At 45.9% G+C, this 23,957-nt stretch overlaps 4 protein-coding genes across 4 annotated transcripts; all 4 read left to right on the top strand.

Moving 5' to 3' along the window:
* Window positions 1-1,368, top strand: LOC128714881 (transcription initiation factor TFIID subunit 4-like). Its single transcript, XM_053809763.1, has one exon. It carries the CDS (start codon window positions 1-3, stop codon window positions 1,366-1,368), a length of 1,368 nt encoding a protein of 455 aa, XP_053665738.1.
* Window positions 1,369-6,004: 4,636 nt separating this feature from the next.
* Window positions 6,005-7,990, top strand: LOC128714245 (nascent polypeptide-associated complex subunit alpha, muscle-specific form-like). The gene has a single exon (XM_053809119.1). It carries the CDS (start codon window positions 6,005-6,007, stop codon window positions 7,988-7,990), a length of 1,986 nt encoding a protein of 661 aa, XP_053665094.1.
* Window positions 7,991-13,665: 5,675 nt separating this feature from the next.
* Window positions 13,666-14,853, top strand: LOC128710853 (uricase). The gene is made up of 3 exons (XM_053805707.1): window positions 13,666-13,882; window positions 13,963-14,241; window positions 14,351-14,853. The coding sequence occupies exons 1-3, from the start codon at window positions 13,681-13,683 to the stop codon at window positions 14,851-14,853; spliced, it is 984 nt and encodes a 327-aa protein (XP_053661682.1). The 5' UTR covers window positions 13,666-13,680.
* Window positions 14,854-17,882: 3,029 nt separating this feature from the next.
* Window positions 17,883-19,961, top strand: LOC128713715 (uncharacterized). Its single transcript, XM_053808578.1, has one exon. It carries the CDS (start codon window positions 17,883-17,885, stop codon window positions 19,959-19,961), a length of 2,079 nt encoding a protein of 692 aa, XP_053664553.1.
* The last annotated feature ends 3,996 nt before the right edge of the window (window positions 19,962-23,957 follow it).

Here is a 23,957-nt window from a genome sequence, read left to right as displayed (position 1 = left end):
ATGTTGCATGTGGAAATGCCGAGCGTCGGAAGGAGGCGTCCACTTTCGCCTAAAAATAAGCAGTTACTAGCTGTCTGCTTCTGTGTACTGCTTTCCCTACCGAATGCGGCCCTCGGCCGAAAGGTGGCCTTGTCGCGGGTGACGAAACCGACCGGACACCGTGGTTACGCGAACGCGGACACTGCCAAGCTGAGCTATTCGCCGAGTCACTCTGCACCGGCCTCGGCCCCGAAGCCTGTGGCACCCGTGTATTCTTCCGCGCCTGCTGGCCATCCTCAGGCACCACCGGCTGCTCCGCACTTCCCGCCAGCAGGTGGTGGTCAACCATCGTACGGTTGGAATGTTCCTGGTGCGCATGGAGCTCCCGGTACAGGTGGAGGCGTATATCCAGGAGCGGCAGCAGCTGGAGCTGCTGGAACGGGGCTGGTCGCGGGCAATGTGTACCGTTCTCACGGTCACAATGCAACCGGAGGTGGTTTTGGAGGTGGTTTGGCTCACTCACCGCCGGGTGCCTATCCTTCCTATCCGTCCCAGCCGGCTCAAGGATTCCCGGGTGCTCCGGTACAACATCCAGGAGGTGGTTTCCCTGCACCCGCCTACCAACCACAACCGGGTGGATACGTCCCACAGCAACCGGGTGGATTCCCTCATCAACCGTCGTACGTACCCGGTGGACACTACGATCAGGGACAACCTCACTACCAGGGACAACCGGGTCAGACCGTTGTTCACCACTACGAGCAGCCTTCGAGCGGAGGTAGCGGTATTGGAACGGTGTTGGGCGCTGGTGCAGCTGGACTGGCCGCAGGTATTGGCGGTGCTGCCCTTTACGATGCGTTGAAACCGAAAGAAGGCAAGGAAGAACCTGCGGCGGCTACAACTGCCGCTACCGCGACGACTGTTGCTGCAGCTGCTCCGGCAGCTAGTGAGACACCCGCTCCTGCAGCTGGTGAGACACCCGCTCCCGCAGCCAATGCCCCCTTGGCACCGATGCCCGTTAACCCCAACGGTGAGGCACCTCTAGCACCATTACCAACGGAAGCGACACCGCTGGCAACTACTTCACCAGTAGAGGGCGATAGTACAACCACCACCACTACTACTGGAAGCAGTTCATCAGAGAACCCGCTCGGTATGGCACCACTGGCACCGATGCCCGATTCATCTCCTGCCACTCCGGCCGACGCTACACCGAATGTATCCGGCTCGGATGTGGAGGTACGTCACTCGGCCCTCAACGTACAGCCAGATCTGTCCGCTTCGATGGCTGAACCGGCGAGCGGTGGCGCTGCCGAGTCCGTGCGCCTCTCGTCCGCCATTTCGATGTTCGCCCTGTTGCCAGTCATCGTGAAGTATCTGCGCTTTTAGGGTCCAAACCATATCGCACCGTATCGGCAGCAGCTTCGTGTACATATCGAATATCCTCTAGTATTGAGGCTCGTTGCCGTGAGGTGTTTGGCGATCCGAACGGAGCGCAAATTGCTGTGCCACTACTTTTTTTGTAGTTTATCGGGCGATGAAGCCAAACCGGTGATGCCCAGCAGGGTTGGGGTACGGGCAAGGTACGGGCGGCATAGTTATTCGTGCCCGATTAAGTATTGTTTTGTTGTTGTATATGTTAGTAATGTAATCGTTAGTTTGAAACTGCACAACGACGTCTACGAACAGGCAGTATGCGATCACGAATGTTCAATGTTTGAATTTTAAAGACGATATGTAATAAAATAGGTTAACCAAACAAAAAACAACAACAGCTTACGGCTCCGTGTGTGGTTACCCATTGCCTGATTGAGAAACCCGGGAAGTACATTACCGTTGGAGAAAAAGCATGTTCAACGAATAAACTATTATCTACACGATTAAAAACGAGGAACAGAGCGGTACGTAACTACTGTAGCAGCATTTTTCACGTTTCTTATATAAAAACATTCAAAATACCGACATCGACAACTCGTTAGCGTTTGTCGCATTCCATCTAAAACTAAGCATTATCAAATACATTACACTAGTAGTAGGTCAAATATTTTGAGCCAGCGTTTGTCAAGCTTGAGGAGATAACATGAATGCTATCTTTTACTAAAGGGTATCCCACATCAAATTGTACCACGGTGTAATCAAACGCTCTAGCAAAATTATCTTATGGGTATTTTATTTTGATATTTTGAGTGGAAGTAGTTTAAAGTGTATTGATCACATTGTTTTTTTTTTTACCGATGCCGATTTTTCCATAATTGGTAAAAATGGCAACGACGTCATGAAAATATTTTCTGCAAACACGTGCACAATCGCCCCAGCAGCAGTTGTTGACGAACCCACAATGTGTAGTCATGGATCCAGGGCTGCTGTTATTCACCGCCAAGCACAAAAATGGGATGTGCCGGAGAAAGCAAGGTAACAGTATCCTGACTGAGTTTGGCAAAACAATATTTGGTTTGGCAAGCGATCTGCTCATGTGCACAAACAAAGTAGTGCGCATTCGGTTTGTTACTTGGTTACTACCAAGACGGTATCTCAAGAAGATCTATGGTGATCGAGCAGCATTTGAACCGTGGTGCATGTTGATGTGGGACACCATTTAGTATCTCTCCAACAGATACCGATACCTTTCATCGTTCCATGAGTTATTGTTACAGTAATTGGGTAAAAGGGTGTTTAATTAATTAACTGGACCTTATATGTCATTTTGCTCCGAGTTAATCGATTGTGATTCGATTCTACGATTATGGTGTATTATATGATAATTGATAATATGATAAGATAATTGATAAAATCAACTGCAGAACATATGGCTATTGGCTGCCGGTCCTATTTTAAGTAGAGATAACTAAGTAACTAGGGAAGGCTCAGGAATTAGCAAGACCAGACTAGCTAGATACGATACGATAGCAGAATTAAATGTTGTAGACCAGTTATGGTAGGCATAACGAAGTAGTGACCAACGCCAAGAAGCTGATCAAGAAGAAGTTTGAAGTTCTTGAACAAGTAACCGCACTGACAATGGTTCTAATGTTTCGTGATTGGAGTGAGATTTAGCGACTACTGAACCTCCGACTGGCCTAGAACACCTGAACCTTTAATCGAACCCAAACCCAAAGAGAAAACCAATCTGAGATTAACTCTAAATAATTAATTAATTCCTCCTTGCAGTATCGGACTGAGAACATAACCAAACCATAGTTAATCACAACAAGACACGATTACTTAATCCATGCTACTAACCTTTACGTGGCATACATTCGCAAGTTCCCGGGTTTTGTCGACCACTGCTGTAACGCATTCCTTACAGTGCGTTGTTGCTTTTTGCACAGCCGCTTACCATTGTTTTCCCGTACGCATTTTCTCCGTTTCCCAAAGGGCACATAACGGCGGACCCATCGGTGAACAGTAACGCTAAATTGAACATGGCACATACTTCGGCAGACTTTTTAGCTAACCACTGGTGGATTTTGATCGATTACTCGGTGGATGACGTTATCGGGCGGACACTGTAGTCAGACATTTGTTTATTGCACAATCACCACACCGCCTGTGCGAAAGAGCTAGTCAACCGTCCATTCCCCCATTCTGGCGGAACTGTTGATTCACATGGATATGGTAATAGTCTCGGAACACAACGCATTAGATGATCAAACAATCGGTCAGGCGGAATGATGCACTCACGTAGCAAGGCACCAACCAGTGCGGGGGAAGATCGTCGTGTACCGTCAATCGTTCCATTGCTTGTTTTATTTTTTAACCCGCATATTTACCAGTGGCCATGTAATGTGTTATCACGTTAAGAAACATTATTACCAACAATATAATTATTTCAAAAAAGTACATCAACCGCATCACGGCCAACGGTCTCGCAAGGTTCCAATTTTCCACGAGAACAATCGGCAAATCTTTACGCGATACGATCATTCATATAGCAATAGGAAAGTAAATTCTTTTGATTGATTGCTCGTCGGTTGAGAAAGGTGAGCGAATGCTAATGACTCAAAGTTTGCTCGCGAAACGTGCGCTGTGTTTGGCGCGAAACACGTGCCAACACGTGGCGTTTTGAAACGGTTCTAACCAACCATCGCTTCTGCGTTCAGGGGGCAATAGCTACTTGGATCATAAACCACCGGTAGCCACCACAATGACACGCAACAAAGCGATTACTCTTGAAATTGGATCGAATTTTCTTGGGTGTGTTTTACTGGCGGACATTTCACGACACTATGTGCGTGTGTTACCGTCGTTTCCGATTCGCGATAGACCAATCCTGCGTGGGGTCAATGTTGAAATTGGGGTAAATTACAACCCGTATCGACTCTACGGACCCTGGGTGGTATGGAACGTTCAATCAACCCCTCGCTGTCTAGCGTCGTAAAGCCATAGGTGGCTAAAAATAAGAAAAGCTCAACAAAGCCGAGAAAATTTCATCAGTGACGTCGATAATACTTAGTAAGCTTTCGGCATATTGTGAAATAGATCTAGTTCTAGATTGTAACTCACCTTTACTTCGCTGGTAGTGTTCGGTTGAAAGATGACGAATTGAGCAGGAAAAAAGCATCATTGGGATGCGTTTCTATTGTCCAACGCCGACATTGCCATGTAAACATTCTGATGAGAGAGTGACAACTTTTTTGCAACGCGTTCAAGGATGGTGCACTGGTTATCACACTCCTACAACTAGGATGATCTTTCCTAGTACAAACAAAGTTACTTCACGCGCTGCTCCGTGCAGCTTAGCAAATTGATCGTTATTGAACCCCATTTTTACGTCACAAAGCTTCATCTATATTCGTGGAACAAGGGCAGTACTGTGCCGTTCGGTTACACTCTTTGAATCATTCGCTTGGCTATGAATCATGCCAGAAATAACAAAACAAAAAAACCGTCATGTATCTCTGACGTCATAGTTACGTGCTTCTGGGACAATGGTACTAGGTGTATGCGGGCTTCAGCGAACGCGATCGCGGTTCCATTACATTACCGGTACATACTGGGCGACCACCTAAACACATTACGAATATGGAAATGTTTTCACGAAGTTACCTTCAGCGTAAACACGTCTTCCGGGCGGGGAGGTTATCGATCGTTCGAGCTAGGAATCCCCTCCCGTAAACGGATCACGTTCGTCCTTCAGACATCACAGTGAAGGCTCCGGCATCGAAAATAGCCAAAGATCACTAATTAGATGAAATTGCACGCTTATAAAATGTGTTTATTTCAATGTTTTGTTTTATTTTTCTCAATAATTTTGCGAAACTTGATTCCGGCCATATTAAGGAATCTGATTAATCTCGTATTTCATTATTTTATTTACACATGTCGATTCTTTGGCAGTGAATAATGAGCAAACCAATGAGTTCGTGCAACGATTTCATTCATCTAGACTACATTTTGTCAGTAATATAGTTTTAATTACAAGTCATCAACTGTCCGAGACTCTACTGTAGAGGAATTCGCGAGCTACAGTGTGGTACACAAGTGTTCATGAAACCAGGAATATAATTAGATTCATTGTGGCTATAGTGCTTTGAGTCTCACAATTTATCTGGATTGTTTCTTATTTACTTATTTCACAATGAAAAAATCTCAAAAAGCTACATGTTTCTCTAGATTTTCAACACTTCTCACTCTGTTTCCGTACTGTTATCCATTCCGCAAAAGCCGCGTCGGTAGCTGTATATAAACTAGCTCACGCACACAACCCACCGCTAATGGAATCTTGCACGCACACTTCTACGGACGGTAATCGATTTCACACAGAGCGAAACACTTGAGTTTTATTTGTTTCGTGAAGTCGGACGAAGCGTGCAGTGGAATTTTTGCTCGCAGTGGAAAGCGAACAATTCGGTGGAAAAACGACAGACAACTGGTGCCAAATAGTTCATGAAGTGTTGATTTCGGGTGTGTGTGCGTTAGTGGATCATTAAAATTCTGAGATAGCAGGTTTTTTTTCCCAAATATCGCAACGCAGAAACCCGACAGTGAAGGTCAAACCTTCTAGACGCGGGTGTGTATGGACAGTATGCAAAGTACGCGCGTGAAGGAGAAAGTGCATCTGAGGATGGTGCGTAGTGGATGTTACGAAAATAGGCAGCTAAAGGCGATTGCCTTCTGTACGCTGTTGGCCGTTTCCACCTTGCTGCCGGTGACCGATGCGTTGAAGTTTAAAAGTCGCAGCAAAACTTCATCCTCTTCGTCATCGTCGTCGAGTCGTGTTTCGAAACCAAGCACCTCGTCTTCGTCCTCGTCCAGCTATAGCAATCCGGGTAGCTTGAGCTACAGTAACTACCAAGCGAAACCAGCGCCGAAACCGTCGGCTCCGGTTGAACCGTCGAACACGCGCAATATTGGATGGAATGTAAACAGTCAGGCAAAGCCCGCGGGTTCCGTGGCACAGCCAGCGGTTAACAAGCCACCGCCGTACCCGGTACAGTCGAGTGTGGCGAAGCCTCCGTATCCGGTTCAGCAGGGTGCTGTGAAACCTCCATATCCCGTACAGCAGGTTGCTCCGGTACAGTCGAGCGCTCCGAAGCCTCTCTATCCGGTACAGGCTACACACAACACGCACCAGACGCACGCAGGAGCTCCACCGCCACCGTACTCGCAGGGACCGCCACCACCGTATTCGGCCGCTAACAATCCGAACTTGAATTCGCGCTTCAACGAAGCGCCACCGATGTATACTCCGGGAAATCAAGGCTTTAGGGCACCGGGTCAGCCAGGCTTCGGACAGCCGGGAACCTTTGGTCAACCAGCGTACGGTCAGCCAGGAGCAGTGGGTGGTTTTGGACAACCGGGAGGATTTGGGCAACCGATGGGAGGATATGGACAACCGATGGGAGGTTTCGGAGGTGGTGGTTATCATCCTCCGGCGGGTGGATTCAGTGCACCGCATGGTACCTTCCAGGGTGGTGGTTATGCACCTCCGGTAAATTATGCCCCCGCGCCATCGTTCCCTATTGCGGCCATTCCGGCCGGTGCGTACAAACCACAAAGCTCCGGTATTGGTGTCGGTGGCATTGCAGCTGGTGTTGGAACGGGTTTGTTGGCAGGAGCGGCTGGTTCCGCGCTTTACAATGCGCTTCGCCCAGAGGATCGTGGACGGTACCATGAGAGAGGTAGTGTAACGATCATTAATAATATACCAGCGGCCCCTGCTGCTGCCCCTGCTGCATCGGAAGGAGTCGTTTCGGCAGCTGCCTCTCCGGTTCCTGTCGCTGCAGCTGCAGCTCCTGCTCCTTTGGCTCCAGCTCCAGCAGCAGCAGCACCAGCAGCGGTACCTGCAATCCTACCAGTAGCTGGAGTACCTCCAGTTCAACCAGCATCCGCTGGCCCCGATGGTCAAGCATCCGTACCACTCGCTCCAATGCCCAACACGACTGACGACGCCAATGCGCAGGCTTCAACACCATCACCGCCAGCATCACCCGGTGTCCCCGATGCTCCGGTTATTCTAAATCAAAACGCCACTACGACCGAAGCAGAACAGCAACAGCCAACAGTAAACGGAACCGAATCGATGACTCCACTAGCGCAGGCACCGGTTGAAATGGCACCTGTCGAAACGACCACTGTGAATCCCAACGCTAAGCAATATATTCCACCACCTGGTCAGTATTATCCGGCCACCGGGCAGTATGTGCCCCCGGGTGAGTATGATCCGGCAACGGGAATCTTCACGCCAGGACGATACATCCCAGACACGAGCATCTTCCAGTCCGGCCTGTACGATCCATTGACGCAGATGTTTACTCCGGGTCGGTACGAAACCGACGGACAGTTTATTCCGGACCCGAACCATCCTTCACTGTCGCTGGCACCGAACGATGGCGAACAACCTGTTACTCCTGTAGTCGCCCCAGTTGCATCCCAGCCGGAACCGGTTACACCAGCCGTTGCATCACAGCTGAAAACTACGAGCGGCGCTAGCATGAAGACGGTATCGCTACTAACGGCGCTTGGAGCTTTGATCGTGTCGGAAAGCTTCCGTCAGATCGTAGGCTTTTAGGCGGTCTGTTTAGAACAAACTTTCATCTTCTTCCCTTATTTCTAGTCACGAAGATCGGAGGACGGGAATTGGGAAACAAAAACAACAATGGTTAACATATTTTCATAACGTCAAGTACATAAGGCATTTTGAGGAGAAAATTTGAGCCTTTGATCAACTGCTTGGGAGCAAAACACAATATTATAATTGTACGATAAGTGATCGAGTATTACAGGAATCTCAGTAAAAAAAACTCGAATCTTCCCATGCTTCATAGAAGTACAGAACCGGTTTAGCGTTTCAAGATAAACAAGAGCTTCCCCATTAGGTATTAATTTGGCAAAGGTTAAAAATGCTCTCTCAATCATGACACGTTTCCAAACGGAACATTTATACAAGTTCGCGAATGATGCAGATACAGATGGGTGTTGATTTCCGATTTTAAATGGATAAGTCCTTGAAAATAAGTTTTTTGAAATCGAATTGAGATCAATTAAAATTCGGACAATCTTCATCCAACACTTTAGAACTTTTTCTCTTACAGAAACGCTTTTAATATGTGATTTGTCAGACTGTAACAGCAATTAGCTAGCTTTTGTACCGGATTTAACCTCCATTGGGTTTGAAATACTCGAATACATCTCACATGTCTCATAGCTATTATGAAACTGAATCCATCAATATTTACGATCGTTAAAGATCAAGCGCATCTGCAAGAATCCGCATTTAAATGTCACCTGTTAGCTAGATATCTGGTAGGGTCCCGAACCTCCCTGTTTCACAACACAATGTCACCCATCGTTGGTCTCTCTAATTCTTTCTCATGCCCGCTGCGTGTTACAGTGAATTCAATGATATTGTTAGTTTTTAAACGTAATTCTAAACATTATATACTCAAGGAGCTTCTTGTACTGTTGAACCCATAATTACCCTGCCGAGTGGAGTAACACTAACCTTACCTACCTGCTATATATTTGCCTCGGAAAACGCCGTGTCTTAGCAAAGTTATACACCATGGTAGATTGTAAGCAGATTGTATTTACGTCTATTCGTAACATTATTGGATGATTGTATCCACAGACTTCACTTTATTCTCCATCGTGCGCCTTCGCTCTCGTCCATAGTTTCTACAATCGGAAAGTTTACAACAAGCTCTGAAAGATTTAGTGTCGCGGTCCGTCGACAATCAATACCAAGGCCAACATTTATGTCCGTAGAATAGATCTGACTTATACACCATAATGCAGTTATGTCGAAGTGATGTTGCTGAAACTCCATTAACACTGCATTAAATTGCAACGCTTTCAATCGCCTTTCATCCCAGTGCTCTAGCGCATTGATACATGCCAGCTGGCACACAGCTAACCATGTGCGTTATTTTTGTAAATTTTTATATTTGGCAAATGTGTTTTACGGGTTTTTTTATGAACGGGCAAAACGTATAAAGAAGACGGAAATGCTTCTAAAGCAACAAGTGAAATTGAATTTCGATACGAATAGCTATTGGGTTTAGGCTTCATTACTGTTTACCTTGAGAAACTACAAAAATAAAATTGAAATTGGACAATGTTTGTTATGTTTATTCTGTTAACACTGTAGTTATATCACCTTTCTGGGGATTTCAGAATGCAATTTTATTTCTATTCTGTTATTTATATTCATCAGTTGTATAGAATGTCTCCCCAGAGTTAGTTGTAGTGTCTTTGCCTGGTGGCGTTATTTATATGATACGCAAAATTCAAGAAAGAAAGAATTCCATGAGCAGGCAAGAACGTGGCGATATATAATTATGAGGCAGAAAAGAGTCAAGAGAATATTTTTGTTGAAATTCATATGCTTTTACAAACGAAACGAAAGCATAAAATAATATAGAATTCATTAAAACGTGTTATTTCCGAAACGTTGATTGTATTACAAGAGGTTATAACTGGTATGCATGTTTAATTTTACAATAATTCAGAGTAAAACACGTGCCAAAATTAACGAAAATGTTATTTTGGCGTTATTTTTAATTTACATCGACCATTGTGCATTTGCCGTAACGCTCACCGATGTGATGGCTGCGTACGGAATTGGCTGCGTCCGTTATGCATGTAACGCTTCCGAGTGTCCGTTAAATATTTTGAAATTTTAAAGCGATATTTTTTTTTATTTCACACCTTAAGACATTTAAATTTATTTGATTTTTCTTTAATTTCCATCGAAGTATTGAATATTTCTAAATATCACTTCATTGCCATATGGTTTTCCAATAGGTGTTCCAACTGTATAAAGCTATCAAATTTTTAATCATGAATTAGATGTTTTATTCAACATTTCATACAATGTCTACAACTACAATTAAAGAACGGAACTGTTGTCTATGTATCCTCTATTCGAGCTCTTGAGCAACATCGCGTCAATGAAATCTTCGCTTGGCTAAACAACCGTGCAAGGACATGATGCTTGCAACTGCACCAGACGTCAGTTCTAAGAAACAGAACTGGCCGTTCCAAATCTTCATCGACCGCTGTTGACGATCGTACGCTCTTTAACAACAGTTTGTTTTGACTAAAAACCAATCCGACGCGCACTCGTGCCACACATCCCCTGCGAAGCAATCGCGCCAAACCGGCTCGATTCCCGGAACCTCCCAACGCTGGATGGTGCTTGATAGAGCGAAATAATCTTGCCATCTGTAAACGGAACATTTCATAACTATCGGCAACAGTTGCTAAACGTATGGTGCAGAGTTTGGAAACAAAACATGTGAAAGGTACAGCGTTTAGCGGGCGAGTTGAATTAAATTGTTTACTAAACACGCGAAGCGTAGAGTGAATCTTGTTATTAGGTTAGGTACACGTGAGGGCACGCATTAATCACCCCACCGAACGACAAGTTTCGATGCAACGGACGTGGTGCAATTAGTTCGATCGGCGGTAAACAACACAGGCTTAGTGTTGTTTTACGCATGAATCATTTAAAAAGTGATCCCACTACTCGCTCCTCAACAGCTGGTTATTGCCAATGCACAGCACATAATTCCCAAATTTGTGTACGTCTCTCCTGCCTTATCAGTATTTACTGTTTACCGCTTCTTCACAGACGCATTAAGAAGCCCTGAATCATTGCTTCGTACGATGGTTTCTACGCAACTTCTTCCGACAAGCAACTGCAACTCCAGTTCAGGATTGTCTTCTACATGATCATGACAAGGACGCCACACGATTACCGCTTCATATCAAAGTCCGAAACGACTGGTGTTAGCAGTGGTAGCAGGTAGCCTCACGCGTGGTCACCGCTCGACAGCAAAATTGATCCGCATCACCTAATAATAGTACTCCAGTGTAGTAGACGACATCTTAAGTCAGCGATCAATCAATTCAGGTATGCAGGTATTGTCCTCGCAAAGAGCCAACAGAACCAAAACAAAAAAAAAGGAGCTGCATTACAAAGCAATGTGACCCTGCCTCGCTGCTGTGAATGCAACACCGTTGGAGGCTGTACTTACCTCGTTTTGTCCTCTTTTTTTTATAGCAGCCGACGGTAAGACAACCGGGCACACGGAACGTTAGCCGGGGCGTGGAGCCGATGACGATAATGCTTGCCATCCCCAGAACAGTGTTCGATTAGACAACAAACCGAGACGAAACGGACCGAACACTGATAATGGAAAATTCGCCCCATGGTACCCGGGTGGCGGTAGCGGGCTTCTCCCTTCTGGGAGGGCGACGGGCACAAGACCTTACCGCGATTAGCGCATGGGTGAGTAGAACGAGTAGAATGAAACGGTACTACGACGAAGATCTCGGCAGCCGATCGCGGTTGATGACCATTTCGGGCGGGAAGAAAAATCTTCGCGGTTCTCGCCACCGTGCACCATTTAAGCGGCAACGGTGGTCAAGGTAAGACGCGTTCGTACTGCTCCGTTTGCCAGCCAAGTTGGTGTGTGGCCCGAGTGAGTTTCGTGTTTGTGTTTTTGCAGGTGTTTTTGGTGAAGATTTTACGAGTGTTGAGACAACAACGCCTAGCGCAACTTAGAGTAACGTGAATAGTAAGTGTTTAAATCTAGCTTCGTTTAGATATGATCCCACCATGTCGGAGTTCTAGAGCTACTGAGCTTTGAGGACAGTAGGACAATTCAGTCAGTGAGTTAGTGAGTGAAAGTGATTTAGAGCAAGATAGTATAGAAGAATTAATAATACATAAGGCAAGGCACAAGATTTTATAGCAATAGAAGCAGTAGACTTAAAGGTCATTCTAAAGTGATCTACAATGTCCAATGTATTACGAACTTTTGCTATTGCTCTCTTGGTTTGGAATCCTCATTGGACACTAAGTTTGAACTTCCAATCATGTGTTTTAACCCCTTTCCAATAACACGACCAAATGGATTTGTTTCACCCAATGCCACATAATCGACCAGGCACGGTTCTACTCCCCAGCAACACGTCATCGTTATCTCGCGCGAGTGTGTTCTCATTATTGGCGGTTCTTATTCCATCCCGGGGCGGCACTTGCCAACGTGCGTTGTGATAGATTATTGTTTTTCGGGACAGACTGCGGGCTGATAACCTTTCTAACCAGACCTGCCTTATGAAGCTGGGTACGTGCAATGGCGCACGTTTGCCCATCGAACCTAGACACCCAGCAGTCCCAAAGTCTCCCCATCGAGTCGAATTTTTGTATCTCTACCCTGCCAAGAAGATGTTTGGTCTTTTTTGACACCTGTTCCACGAGTGAGTGCGACGCTTTTTTTATGTTTATTTGAAGCACCGCATCGAATGCTTGATTAGATAATCCACAGGGTAAATAATTCGTACCGATCACCCAATCAAGAAGAAGCAGGCTTATCACTGGGTAGTTGTCTTTTTTGCCAATTTTGTACAACTTGTAGGACAAATGGGCATGTTGAATGGGTCACCGCTTGAAGATTAAGTCTGTTTGGGTTGTTACACAAAATCGCGCTTCGAGGGAAAAAAACACACACGGACTTCACACTGCAACAGTTCGTTGAAGTTGGTGATAAGGGCAAAAGCCCCGCGCTGCGCATGTAATGTCATGTCATGACCTCTCGCCAGTAGTACACGCACTTCTCCGTTGCTTGCGAAGTCGACGTCATCATCCCGCACAGCTCGTCAGCTGTCAATCAGTGGTGCGGACGCTCGAAACCGGTTCAGACCAACCGAACCAAGCGCGTCTGCCCTGGTGAACAGCTTCTTATCATGGCCATCGGTCGCTCGCCAAACGCCGAAAGATGCTTGCGGGATGGGAGAACCTCGGGACAACGAATGATAGTAACACTTTTGCGACCAAACAGCATCCGGAACCGGTTTTTTGAACTTGCTCGCTGAACGGTAACGGAAGATTTACGTGCACGGGTACACACAATGGAGAATTCCATCGCGTAATACCAACCCAGATGCTACTCATCACGACCCGGAATGATTCATGTAATTTTATGGATGTACAAGAAGAGATGAAGGAAAGATCCAGCGAAGGGCTTCATTAGACGCAAATGAACTGGAAACAAGCGTGGAATACCTCGCTTTCGGGTAGGATGGTCCTTCTTTACAAGCGAGGTCATGCTGTTTCGCACACACTTTGGACACTCCTCACGGTGCATAATTGTTAACATGGGCAGTCAATTATTAACCTACTTTTTGTTACATCTTTCTTACCCGCCAGAAGTAACGAGCCGGAGCGCTGTTGGGAACGCTTTATCTACCAAGATGATGTCCAGAAAGCTTATCGATGAAAGCCGCGAAGGTTACCTGGACAACGAGAATTCGCCCTTCCTGATCAGCAACTACGGCTACGGCAAGGACAGCGTCAAGGTGATGCACGTGGTCCGCAACGGGTTGGTGCACACGATAAAGGAGTTTGAGGTGGGAACGAAGCTGAAGCTACGCAGCCAAAAGGACTATCTCGAGGGTAAGTGTGGCTGGAATGGTGACGAAAACTCAGCAAAATCCCCGCACCCAAAACGCTAATGGACGTCAATTTCTTCTCAGGCGACAACAGTGACATTGTGGCGACGGATTCGCAAAAGAACACCGTGTACCTGTTGGCCCGCAAGCACGGTTTGAAGTCGCCGGAAGAGTTCGGCATACTGCTGTGCCATCACTTCCTGAGCAAGTACTCGCACGTCGAAGAGGTATCGATACACATCGACGAGTATCCGTGGTCCCGGATGGGCTTCGGTACCGGCCCGTACAAGGATCTGCATAATCACGCGTTCGTCTTCACACCGACCGCCATCCGGTACACGGACGTCACGCAGAAGCGCACCGGTAAGCGAGAACATAATTCAATTTCCCGCCTGCAACGCATCGCAACTAATGTCCGGTCGGTTCGGGGGCGTTTTTTTTTTTTGCTGTCTTTCTCTTTCGTTTGATCAAGAAATCAAACCGACTGTCATCAGCGGGCTGACGGATTTGCGCGTCCTCAAAACGACACAGTCTGCGTTTGTGAACTTCGTGAACGACGAGTACCGGTCGTTGCCGGACCAGCACGACCGTATCTTCAGCACGGTGGTCCGCTCGTCCTGGCAGTACTCCACCGTCACCGGGGTCGACTTTGATTACTGCTGGAACAAGGTGAAGCAGTGCATACTGAACAATTTTGCCGGCGAAACGGAGAAGGGCATCTTTTCGCCGAGCGTACAAAACACGCTGTACCTGGCGGAGAAGCAGGTGCTGGAGACGATACCGGAGATATCGTCGATCGACATGACGATGCCGAACAAACATTACTTTACGTTTGACTTTAGCAAATTCCCGAAGGTGGTGAACGAGGTCGAGCTGAAGGAGGAGACGGTGTACGTGCCGGTGGATAAGCCGGCGGGCATCATCTACGCACAGCTCGATCGGAAATCGGATCAGTACGTGAAGAGTAAACTATGATGCGGGGTTCTTCCTGTGGGGGTTTTTTTTTTTTCGTGTGCACTGTTTGTTTGGAGTTAAGGTGTGTCTAGAGTAAAGTTAGCTCGTAAGGGGAGATGATATTCATCCGTCTTCGGTGGGATTCGTTGAACGGCCACCGACAAAGACCAGTCATACGCTGTTACTTAGCGTTAAATACAGAAGAACGGAACCGGTCTAGTGCTGGTGCTGGTAGCTTTACCACCCTTCCCATTGTGCACTGTGTGGCAATAGTGGCAATTAGTTAACTACATACGATTTAATGATGCATGTTGCATACTTCAAAGAACGGAGTAATCCATTTGTTTGATTGCAAAATTGATTTTGCACTGACGATATATGGTGCACCTTTTTATAGAAATGGCTTTATATTTCAATTTCCGTTTTGCGTGGGTTGCAATCGATTGCTGAATTCAACTGTACTAAAAGGGAATGTTGCAACAGATCCATCCACACAGCAGAATTTAAATGAATGTTTCATCTCAATAAATAATATCTAAGCATTATTTCGTTTCTTTATATCATTTCTTCGGGACTGCTTCTCCAATGGTAATAAGGGCAAACCCATTAATTACGTAACGCTGATAGCAGAGGGAAAGAGGTTAATATCAGAGTAACGGTTTGTTACACGAGGGAGGGAAGTTCAAATTTTTTTGTTCCGCAACATACAATAAGATAAAACTAGATTTTTTTGTTTCATAGTGTGTTTATGAAAAAATAATTTAATTTATAAATTTTCATACTATTTCCTTGCTGTTTATCTACTTGTTGATATTTAAAGGTCAAAATTCTCGGTCTATAAATTTTTGGATTCGTGTGTACAGCGGTGTATCCAGCTTTAAGTAAATGCGGCAATTATTTTAAAATTTATTGGCATATGCCCAAATTGTTCTTGAAAATTGATAAATGCCTAAAATCTAAATGATAAATGACAGAAATGTCAGAATCACTAAAACTACTTTAACAATAAATGTAGTATTATCCGAAAAAGGGTTCGAAAAAAATGTAATGAATTATGTGTCAGATGCAAAGGACTAATTAACTTTATCGTTGACCGGCGAAATGGTGAAGAACTACTGGTACATGGGGTACAATGTCATGAAACAAATCTGAACGGTAGACAACCTCCCAAAATAATGACTGATAGTGCTGATCAATAAATACTTTCACGCACCAAGGCTTGCTCTAAATGGGTGACATCGATTTGTAAACTCTCAAACGAGCTTCTTTTACGAGGTTGACTATCATGGAATGTAAAGTATTCTTTCGTTTGGGATGAATAGTTATTGGGGACATGGGCACGAAGTGTTCATGTCAAAGTGTGTTCTGGAAATTGACTTCTTCACTTAGAACCTGGCCTGGGTTTAGTTAACCTCGTCCATGCCTATATATGCCAGTTAGTTAGATATATTATGCCAGTTATATTGCTGTAAGACATGGACTTGTTGAAAACAAACCATTTTTATGAAGAGTAGTATTGTGGATCGATAGATTGATCAAGATTCTAGAACCGATTCTAATTATTAGCATCGATGTAGCAAGTCACTCGGGTGTGACTAATAGAATTTACTAGACAGTAAGTATTTTTCGTTTTGCATTTGTTGAAATACAATGCAATTGAATGGATTACCTAATTGGCGAGGGAGTCCAATGTTATCAATGTTTGCGTTACGTAATAATTGAATAAGCCCTTAAAGAACAACCATCTCCCGAAAGCCAAATCACGTTACATTAATCCAATGTCTTCTAAGCAGCTTCAACGTCTATAAATGTCATAACGTGTAATCAATTCGCAATATAAATCACTCAGCGTTGAACAAGAAATACAGATTAGGAAGCTGTTGCCGAAGCAATCAAACTCCGAACCATGCACTGCTGGGCATCGGGTGACGGCCAGATTTCCTTCGCTTCCCGCAGCATCTCAGCATCCCCGTTTATGGTGCAGTAAACGGATGCGTAATTGTTCTCTCGATAAATATGCCATCGACAGGTTGGTCCCCGACAAGGTTCCGCTGGTTTGATCTCGTCGCCAAAGTGTGTTTACGGTTTTACGATCCTACCGGCCCATCGTCCCCACCCGAAGCTCACCCAAAGCCATCCAGAGTAGCGTCGTTGAAGGGCTTTTGGACGCTTTCGCACCAAAGGCAAACAAGGCTTGGACCGCCGCAACGTTACCGCGAAGGAAGGATGGTAACGGATGGGTCATTTATTTCGTCATCCAGCCGACGTAGCCAAGGGGATGAAACCACGGAGAACATGGGGAAGTTAAACAGGAACAGGGCACTGTGGCAAGCGAAAACCGCGCCAGAAGTTTCACTTTTGCACAGACCGGAAGTGACACAACACAGTAATGCGTAGAGATCCACAAAGAGTGTGTGTGAGAGCGCAAGCAAACGAGAGCGAGAGAGCGAGAAAGGGTGGTATCAGTTTTGGAACATTGGATGATGAATGCCCGTGGGACGTTACGATGGTTACGAGCATACCGCGCGCTAAAGTAAACTCCAATGTCAACAAAGGCTTAACTTTAAAACCTTCCTGTCGTCGGTGTCGTTCGTCGTCGATCGGATTGCAAAAGACAGTCCCGGTGAAGGAACGCCGGTGAGCGCAAAAGAGATAGCGAACGCGAATGACGGAGTCGTCCTTTGGTGACTTACGGAAGTGTGGTGTGGTCTGGCGCGTCCACAAACGCATCGCACTACGCTCATTAAAATATTGATGAGCTCAAAAGTTGAACGCTTATCCGATACTTTGATCAGTAAAGCGTTGGACGCGAAGCGGACCGGTGTGGACGGTATTCCGGGGTTTCGTCCGAAAGCACATCCCACCGTACGGCAATCCTGAGCGTAACCAATTTTAAGTGCAAAGTTAGCTGGACAGGCGAAGAAAAAAGGTCAACACAAAAGTACCGCCCGGGAAGACGTTAGAAAGACCAGTGGTATGTGTGTGCGCATTAGAAAATAATTACCAATAACCTTTGGAAGCTTTTCGCTACAAGTGGGGTGACTCGAACCATGGCAAAGTTAATCGGAAACTCAATGATAAAGTGCGCTGTGCACCTCGGTTTGCTACAATTGGCAATCACGTCTTCTTGGGTTGTTGTGCGAGCTGCGGAAGGAAATGCGGGTGATGCTGTTTACGCGGAGGATAGCAACATAGCAGGCGCTGATTCCTTCAGGATGATCAATGAGTATGAGCATACGGGTGAGGATCGTCTTGGGGAGCAGCGAATAAGTGATCGTTCCGATGTCTTTACGCTCTCGAGTGATCGCCGCAGTGTGGTGGAGTGTGGTGGAGTCTACAAACGGTTGCAGAGTGAGATTCGGTCGCCCGGGTTCCCCGACGACTACCAGGGACATTTGCACTGCGAGTACACCTTCAAGTCACCGTTCGTGTGCAGCAGTCAGTACCACTTCCAGTTCGTTGATTTTGCTCTCGAACCATCGCGTAACTGCAGCAAGGATCGGCTAGTCATCGGTGATGTGGAGGTCCTCTGCGGGACGGTGATCGGTTCGAAGCTGTACGATGCCCCCGGAGGGTTGCTGCGTATGAAGTTCATCACGGATGGTTGGGGAACGGGACGGGGATTTCGTATCGTTGTCACCAGACAACCGTGCAGTGAGGATAACGAGGCTGCCGAGTCATCGACGGCATATTCCGTGTTCACCACGATTCAGGTTGCTGATGAGACAGAGGACAGCAATGAAGATACGGCAACGGATCCACCCGAAGTAGGTGATGGTAAAATTGTGAGCAGTCGGCAAGATATTCCGCCCGAGTTTAACCCCGGCGGCAATGGGTATCTACCTCCACCGACTTCTCCCACTCCGACGTACCCTTCGCCAACCTATCCACCACCAACGTTTCCCTGTCCGGCGCCATGTTCGTACCCACCGTGGGGATGTTCCGTACCAAACTATCCAGCAATGCCAGTACATCCTCCACCAAGATATCCCTGTGATCCGAGAATTCAATCTTGTTCGCCTCCCTACCCAAACTATCCAACGTATCCACAGCAGCCTGTACCGGTGCAACCACAAAACCCTGCGTGTCCCGCAGCTCCTTGTGTTCCTGTGCCGTCCGTCCCACAATATCCCCCGTACCCTCCATACTACCCCGGATATCCAACGGTGTCAACGGGCACCGAAGGCACAACCTCTCTTGGAGGGCCACCGCCTGGTTATCAACCGGTAAAGACGGAAGTCAAGCCCGAATTCCCAGAACCCACAACGGAGCGTGTCCCGGAAGGTGTTGAACCGGAGAACCAGGTGTCGTTTGTGCCTGGAGTTGGGCCCACTTGTTGCAGGAATGCATTCACCCAGCGTCGGTTCTATCTCACCAGCGCCAACTTCCCTTCCCAGACGACCGTCAATCAGGACTGTGTCGTGCAGGTACAGCGGAACTCTCCCTACATTTGCCGTCTGGTGATTGCATTCAAGTTCTTCCTCCTCGGAAACGATCAGTTCCCGGGATGTCCGGGTGGGTTTGTGGAGATCGATGGGCAGCGTGTATGTGGCTGCCGAACGGGACAAGTGTACCGGACGGCAGACTTTGGTCCATATCCCTCCAAGACGATACGCATTCACACCCGGGCCGGAAGGTTCCCCACCGTGCAAGGGTTTGTGCTGGATGTGTACCAGGAAGAATGTCCGCAACGGTTCCCGCTTAAGCGTAGCGATGAGTACGACAGAGAACGCTCCGTGCAGCATCAACCACAGCAACAGCAATACCGACAACCGCATGGCAACCGATACAGCTACGAAATGGGTCGAGTCGAGGGAAGACAGCTTGCCGTTCCGGTTCGTACCATCCAAACGACCAACACAACGCAACAGATCACACATCAGTACTACGTCTACAATTTGGACGATGCGAAACCAATCCAACGGCCGCAAGACATCCCAATCGTGACCGGCGAAAGCCAACAGCAGGTGGTGCAGTATCGCCCAGGGGTCACGGATTCGCAGAAATTCGTTCAACTGCCAATTTCTTCGCAATCGACCGGACCGAACCGTTGCCTGTTTACCACGCTCGATTGGCTGCGTTTAAAGCTGGACTGGTTGTGGATCTTTAAGCCGGTATGCTTAGCGTGAACGATGCTCACGTCATGTCGCTATCATAAAACAAATAAATATAATACCTTTCCTAAAACTCCAGCGCGAGATGTTTGCTTTGTAAGTAACGCAAGTATGTAGGATTGCTGCACGCTTTCAATTTTCGTTTGCTCCTTTGCGCTAGCAACAGTGTTCGCGCTCAGTGGCTTCATTTTTCCTCCCCGGGGCTCATCGTTTTAAGTCATTTGTCAGCACTGTGTGCTGTGTAACCCTTTCTGCCCATCAGCTAGCGCACGTACGGTGTTGTACGATAAATTTGTATTTTTTTCCCCCCAAAGCAACCGGAGGCATTGTCGCAACGGAGCATTTGTCATCCGCCATTAGCAGTAGCAGAATTTCATGCATAATATACGACCTAAGAAGATGCCACCGAGGAGAACCTCCAGGTCTAGCTCTTGGTTGGAAGGCGTTGGTGTATATTATTTCTGCTCCCATACGCGTGGTGGCTTGTAATTGGGTTGTGCGGCAAATGGACATAGTTCATCAGTGGTGACACGACTGTTGAAGGGTTTGCGTGTAATAGGACACAATGATTAAATAGCAGCACTTTCCTTACGGTAGTTACATTCTTACAAGATTGTTTTTATGAAGAATGAGTTCTGAGTAAGTTTTACCCTACCACGTTGTATAAAGGGTGACCCATATCAAATGTAGTATTATAGTTTAAAGTGTAGTATTTGTAAGGTTTTTGATCGATACCAATTTTTCGAAAATCGTTACCTTACAACAACGTTAAGGAAAAATTGTGAATAATGACGTGGAACATCGTCTCAGCACAAGATACTGACGAAGCTGTAGTGTGTCACAATGGATGCGGGGCTACTGTTCTTCGCCACCAAGCACATAAGAAATGACCTGTAGAAAGCAGTCCGTTTCCACCGGTCCGTTTTCCTCCACACTAAACCTGGAGATCTACCTCATGGAATGTCTAAAGATGCTTCCTCCGTGGAAGCAAGGCGAAGTGCCACTATTTCCTGTAGTGGCAAGAAGCCAACAGGGTTACTCACGTACCCAAGAACACGATCGCTCCCAAAGCACCAGAACTAAAGCTCATCTCGAAAAACTGGTCCATTACGAACCAGGAACTTCGGAAACATCCCAATGAGGTTAATTCTAGTGCTGTGCATAATGAATTTGTTGATAAGAGTCATTCGAATGAATCTTTAGTGAGAAGTCATTCAAACCAGGAATCCATTCTCATAAGATAATTGACTCCTTTTAGCGGTGGCGAATCGTACTCCTTGGTGAAAAGGTGGGGGGAGGGGGGAAGAACGGGAGGCTCGTAATTGAAGGTCATAAATCTTGAATGATTCGTGAATCATAGAGGATTCATGAAATTTCAAAATAGAGATTGAAAAGGATCAGTCAACTAGTCAACTTCATAGATTCCAATCTTAAAAAAGGAACTCCTAACAACGGCTTGAACATCCAGTCTTCTGCATGGTTGTTTACTGTAGCGTATAAGTAAGACGTATGACAGAAGTTAGTGAACTAAGAGGTGGATCTAGTAGCCATAAATAGAACACTTATTATCTTTCTAAGAAGGTCACTCATGAAAACAATGGTAAAAAAAAACATGCACGAGAAGAAGAACCCTGTTAGGCGCAGCTAATGGACGGTGTTAATCGTTACTTCCCAATCATCGAAATGAAATAAAGAGTAAAGTAGTCTGCATGATGGCATGGCCTGGATAAGGAAAGGCATTACGCTAGAGTAAACAATGGAATGAAACGTGATAGCCGCAAACAAACAAACGAAACCAACCAATTGAGAGTTTTTGGAGCAAAAGAAACGAAATAAAACCGGCCAGGGAGCCCGGGGGGGAAATGCAAATGTTTCTTTACCCATTCCGCTTCATGCGCGTTTTATTTACCTTGGCACGCAGTGACAAATACTGCCAGCGTGAGTCAATTACACCTCACAACGGTAAGTCAAGGTTGAGGTGTTCCTTTTGCGGCTTGAGGCGAATTGAACACTTTCATCTGTTTTGTTTGATGAGTTTACGGTGAGTTTGTGAGTTGTGGAAGCGAATTTTAATTAACATGAGCTCGTTTCTACATCAAGTGTTGATTTAAAGTTCACCGATAAAGAAAAAGCCTTGGTGAAGAAGGCAAGCTATCAGCTTTCAATAAAGGCAGCAAACAAAGTCTATCAAATTCATCATGCAAAGAAGGACTGTAATTAAGAAAAAAACCCACCTCGGAACAAAAAAAAGGACCAACAACCACGGAAGATCTAATTAGGGTCAAAGTTGTTTACTGTTTCATTGACAGCCGTGTGTTTCTAATCAGATCGCTGCGTTTCTGTCATCACTGTTGCAAGCCATCACCTTTAGATCACAACTTCGACCACCAGGTGTCCTCCATCGCCATAGCAACGATAGAAAATCCAAAGCATAAAAGTTGTTCGGAACTATTTTTTGCATTTTCTTTCTGTCCGCCATCACAGTTTTCCAGCCGCTATGCATGTTGGTTTGCACCTCGGCGAAAGAAAAGCTGTGTAAGCGTGGATGTCGGAAGTTATAAGTGGAAGCAAAAGAGGAAAGGAAAACAAAGTAAATCAACCAACTATTCCACAATCTGCCATGCTGAATGTATGTAGTACAGGAGTTTATCCACAACTTTATTCTTTACTTTATTTTTTTATTTGTTAAATTGAAACTTGTATTGTATCGTGTGTTGTTGCGTTTGCCTTGTTTTGTAGCTTCGCCTTCTACAGTGCCATGCTTGTTGTGTATGTAGTGATTTTTAATTTCCATCCTTTTCGTGCTTCGCTTATCCGTTTTGTTTTATTTATTTATTTTTATATTATTCACAACTACGCAACTACAGTGTGAGGATGGGATTTGGGGCATTGACTTAGTTACTTATGGGTGTGTTTTATGTGTTTTTTTTTTAATTTTTTCTTCTTTTTTGTTCTTTTGTTTACCATTTTTAACCTTTACCATGTGAGGACGTTAATTGGTTGCCAGTTTGTTCAGTGTGTGTGCGTGTTTTTTTTACAATATTACAAATTATCCCAGACAGCAGCCACCGGAAGTGTTACGCCCCCAACCCGTCACCGTCACCAATCCCTCGCTTTTTTATTGTTCACCCTCTTTTCCCCCCCAACTTTGGGGAGAAGAAGGTATGCTGCCAAATGGAAGGACAATGGAGCTGGATCGGTAACACAAATACACCTACATACAGAGCTACATATCGTACAGGTTGAACCAGGTTTAGTGTGCCTAATATGTGTTTTGAGCCCTTTTCTTCTTTTGTACCACTCTGTTTTGTTTCGCCCATCCCGCCAGCCGCTCTAAAGTCTATTTCTCCCAAGTCCCTCTTCCGGTCCGGTGTGGGCAACCCGGCCCGCTTTCCGGCGCACCGGGAAGCTCACCGAGACCTGGACGAGGAAAAATGTGTACGTGTATGTACGTGGTAAACCTTATCTAATGACAACATGAGGGAGGAAAATGGATATTAATACGATAAGATAGGCGCCATGTGCTGAGGATGTGTACGACTTTTTTTTTTTTTGGTTTTTCTTTTGAATTTCAATTTTCGTCCTGTTCCAACGAGGGAGGGGTATAAATGTATACAATTATGTGGGTGATTGAGTTTCAGTGTGTTCTCTTTGCTTCCTATCCCATGAAGTCAACACTCACCCTGCTGCACGCTAAATCTCCGCAAGATCCGTTCCGACCGAACCGGGTAAATTGTAATCGAGCAAGAACCAGTCCCCGGACCAAAAGGTTAAAGTTGTATGGACATAATGCGGACAATGGAAAACTTTACTTCATTTGTTTGGTTTGCTGTCTCATCTGTCGATGAGCTGTCGGATCACGCCGTATGATAGAACTGGGAAAACAAACCCAGCAAAATCAGGACGGGGAAAGTCACGCCGAAAGAGTTGATCGAATTTCCCCATTCTGATGGTCCAGTTCGATGACATCTTCCGTGCGGTTCCCTTTGTTGCACAATCCCTTTGCAAAAC

This window comes from Anopheles marshallii, chromosome 3, assembly GCF_943734725.1.
Source record: "Anopheles marshallii chromosome 3, idAnoMarsDA_429_01, whole genome shotgun sequence".
Taxonomy (NCBI): Eukaryota; Metazoa; Arthropoda; class Insecta; order Diptera; family Culicidae; genus Anopheles; species Anopheles marshallii.
The sequence above is the reverse complement of the archived record's forward strand: the minus strand, read 5'-3'. Positions and strand labels throughout refer to the sequence as shown.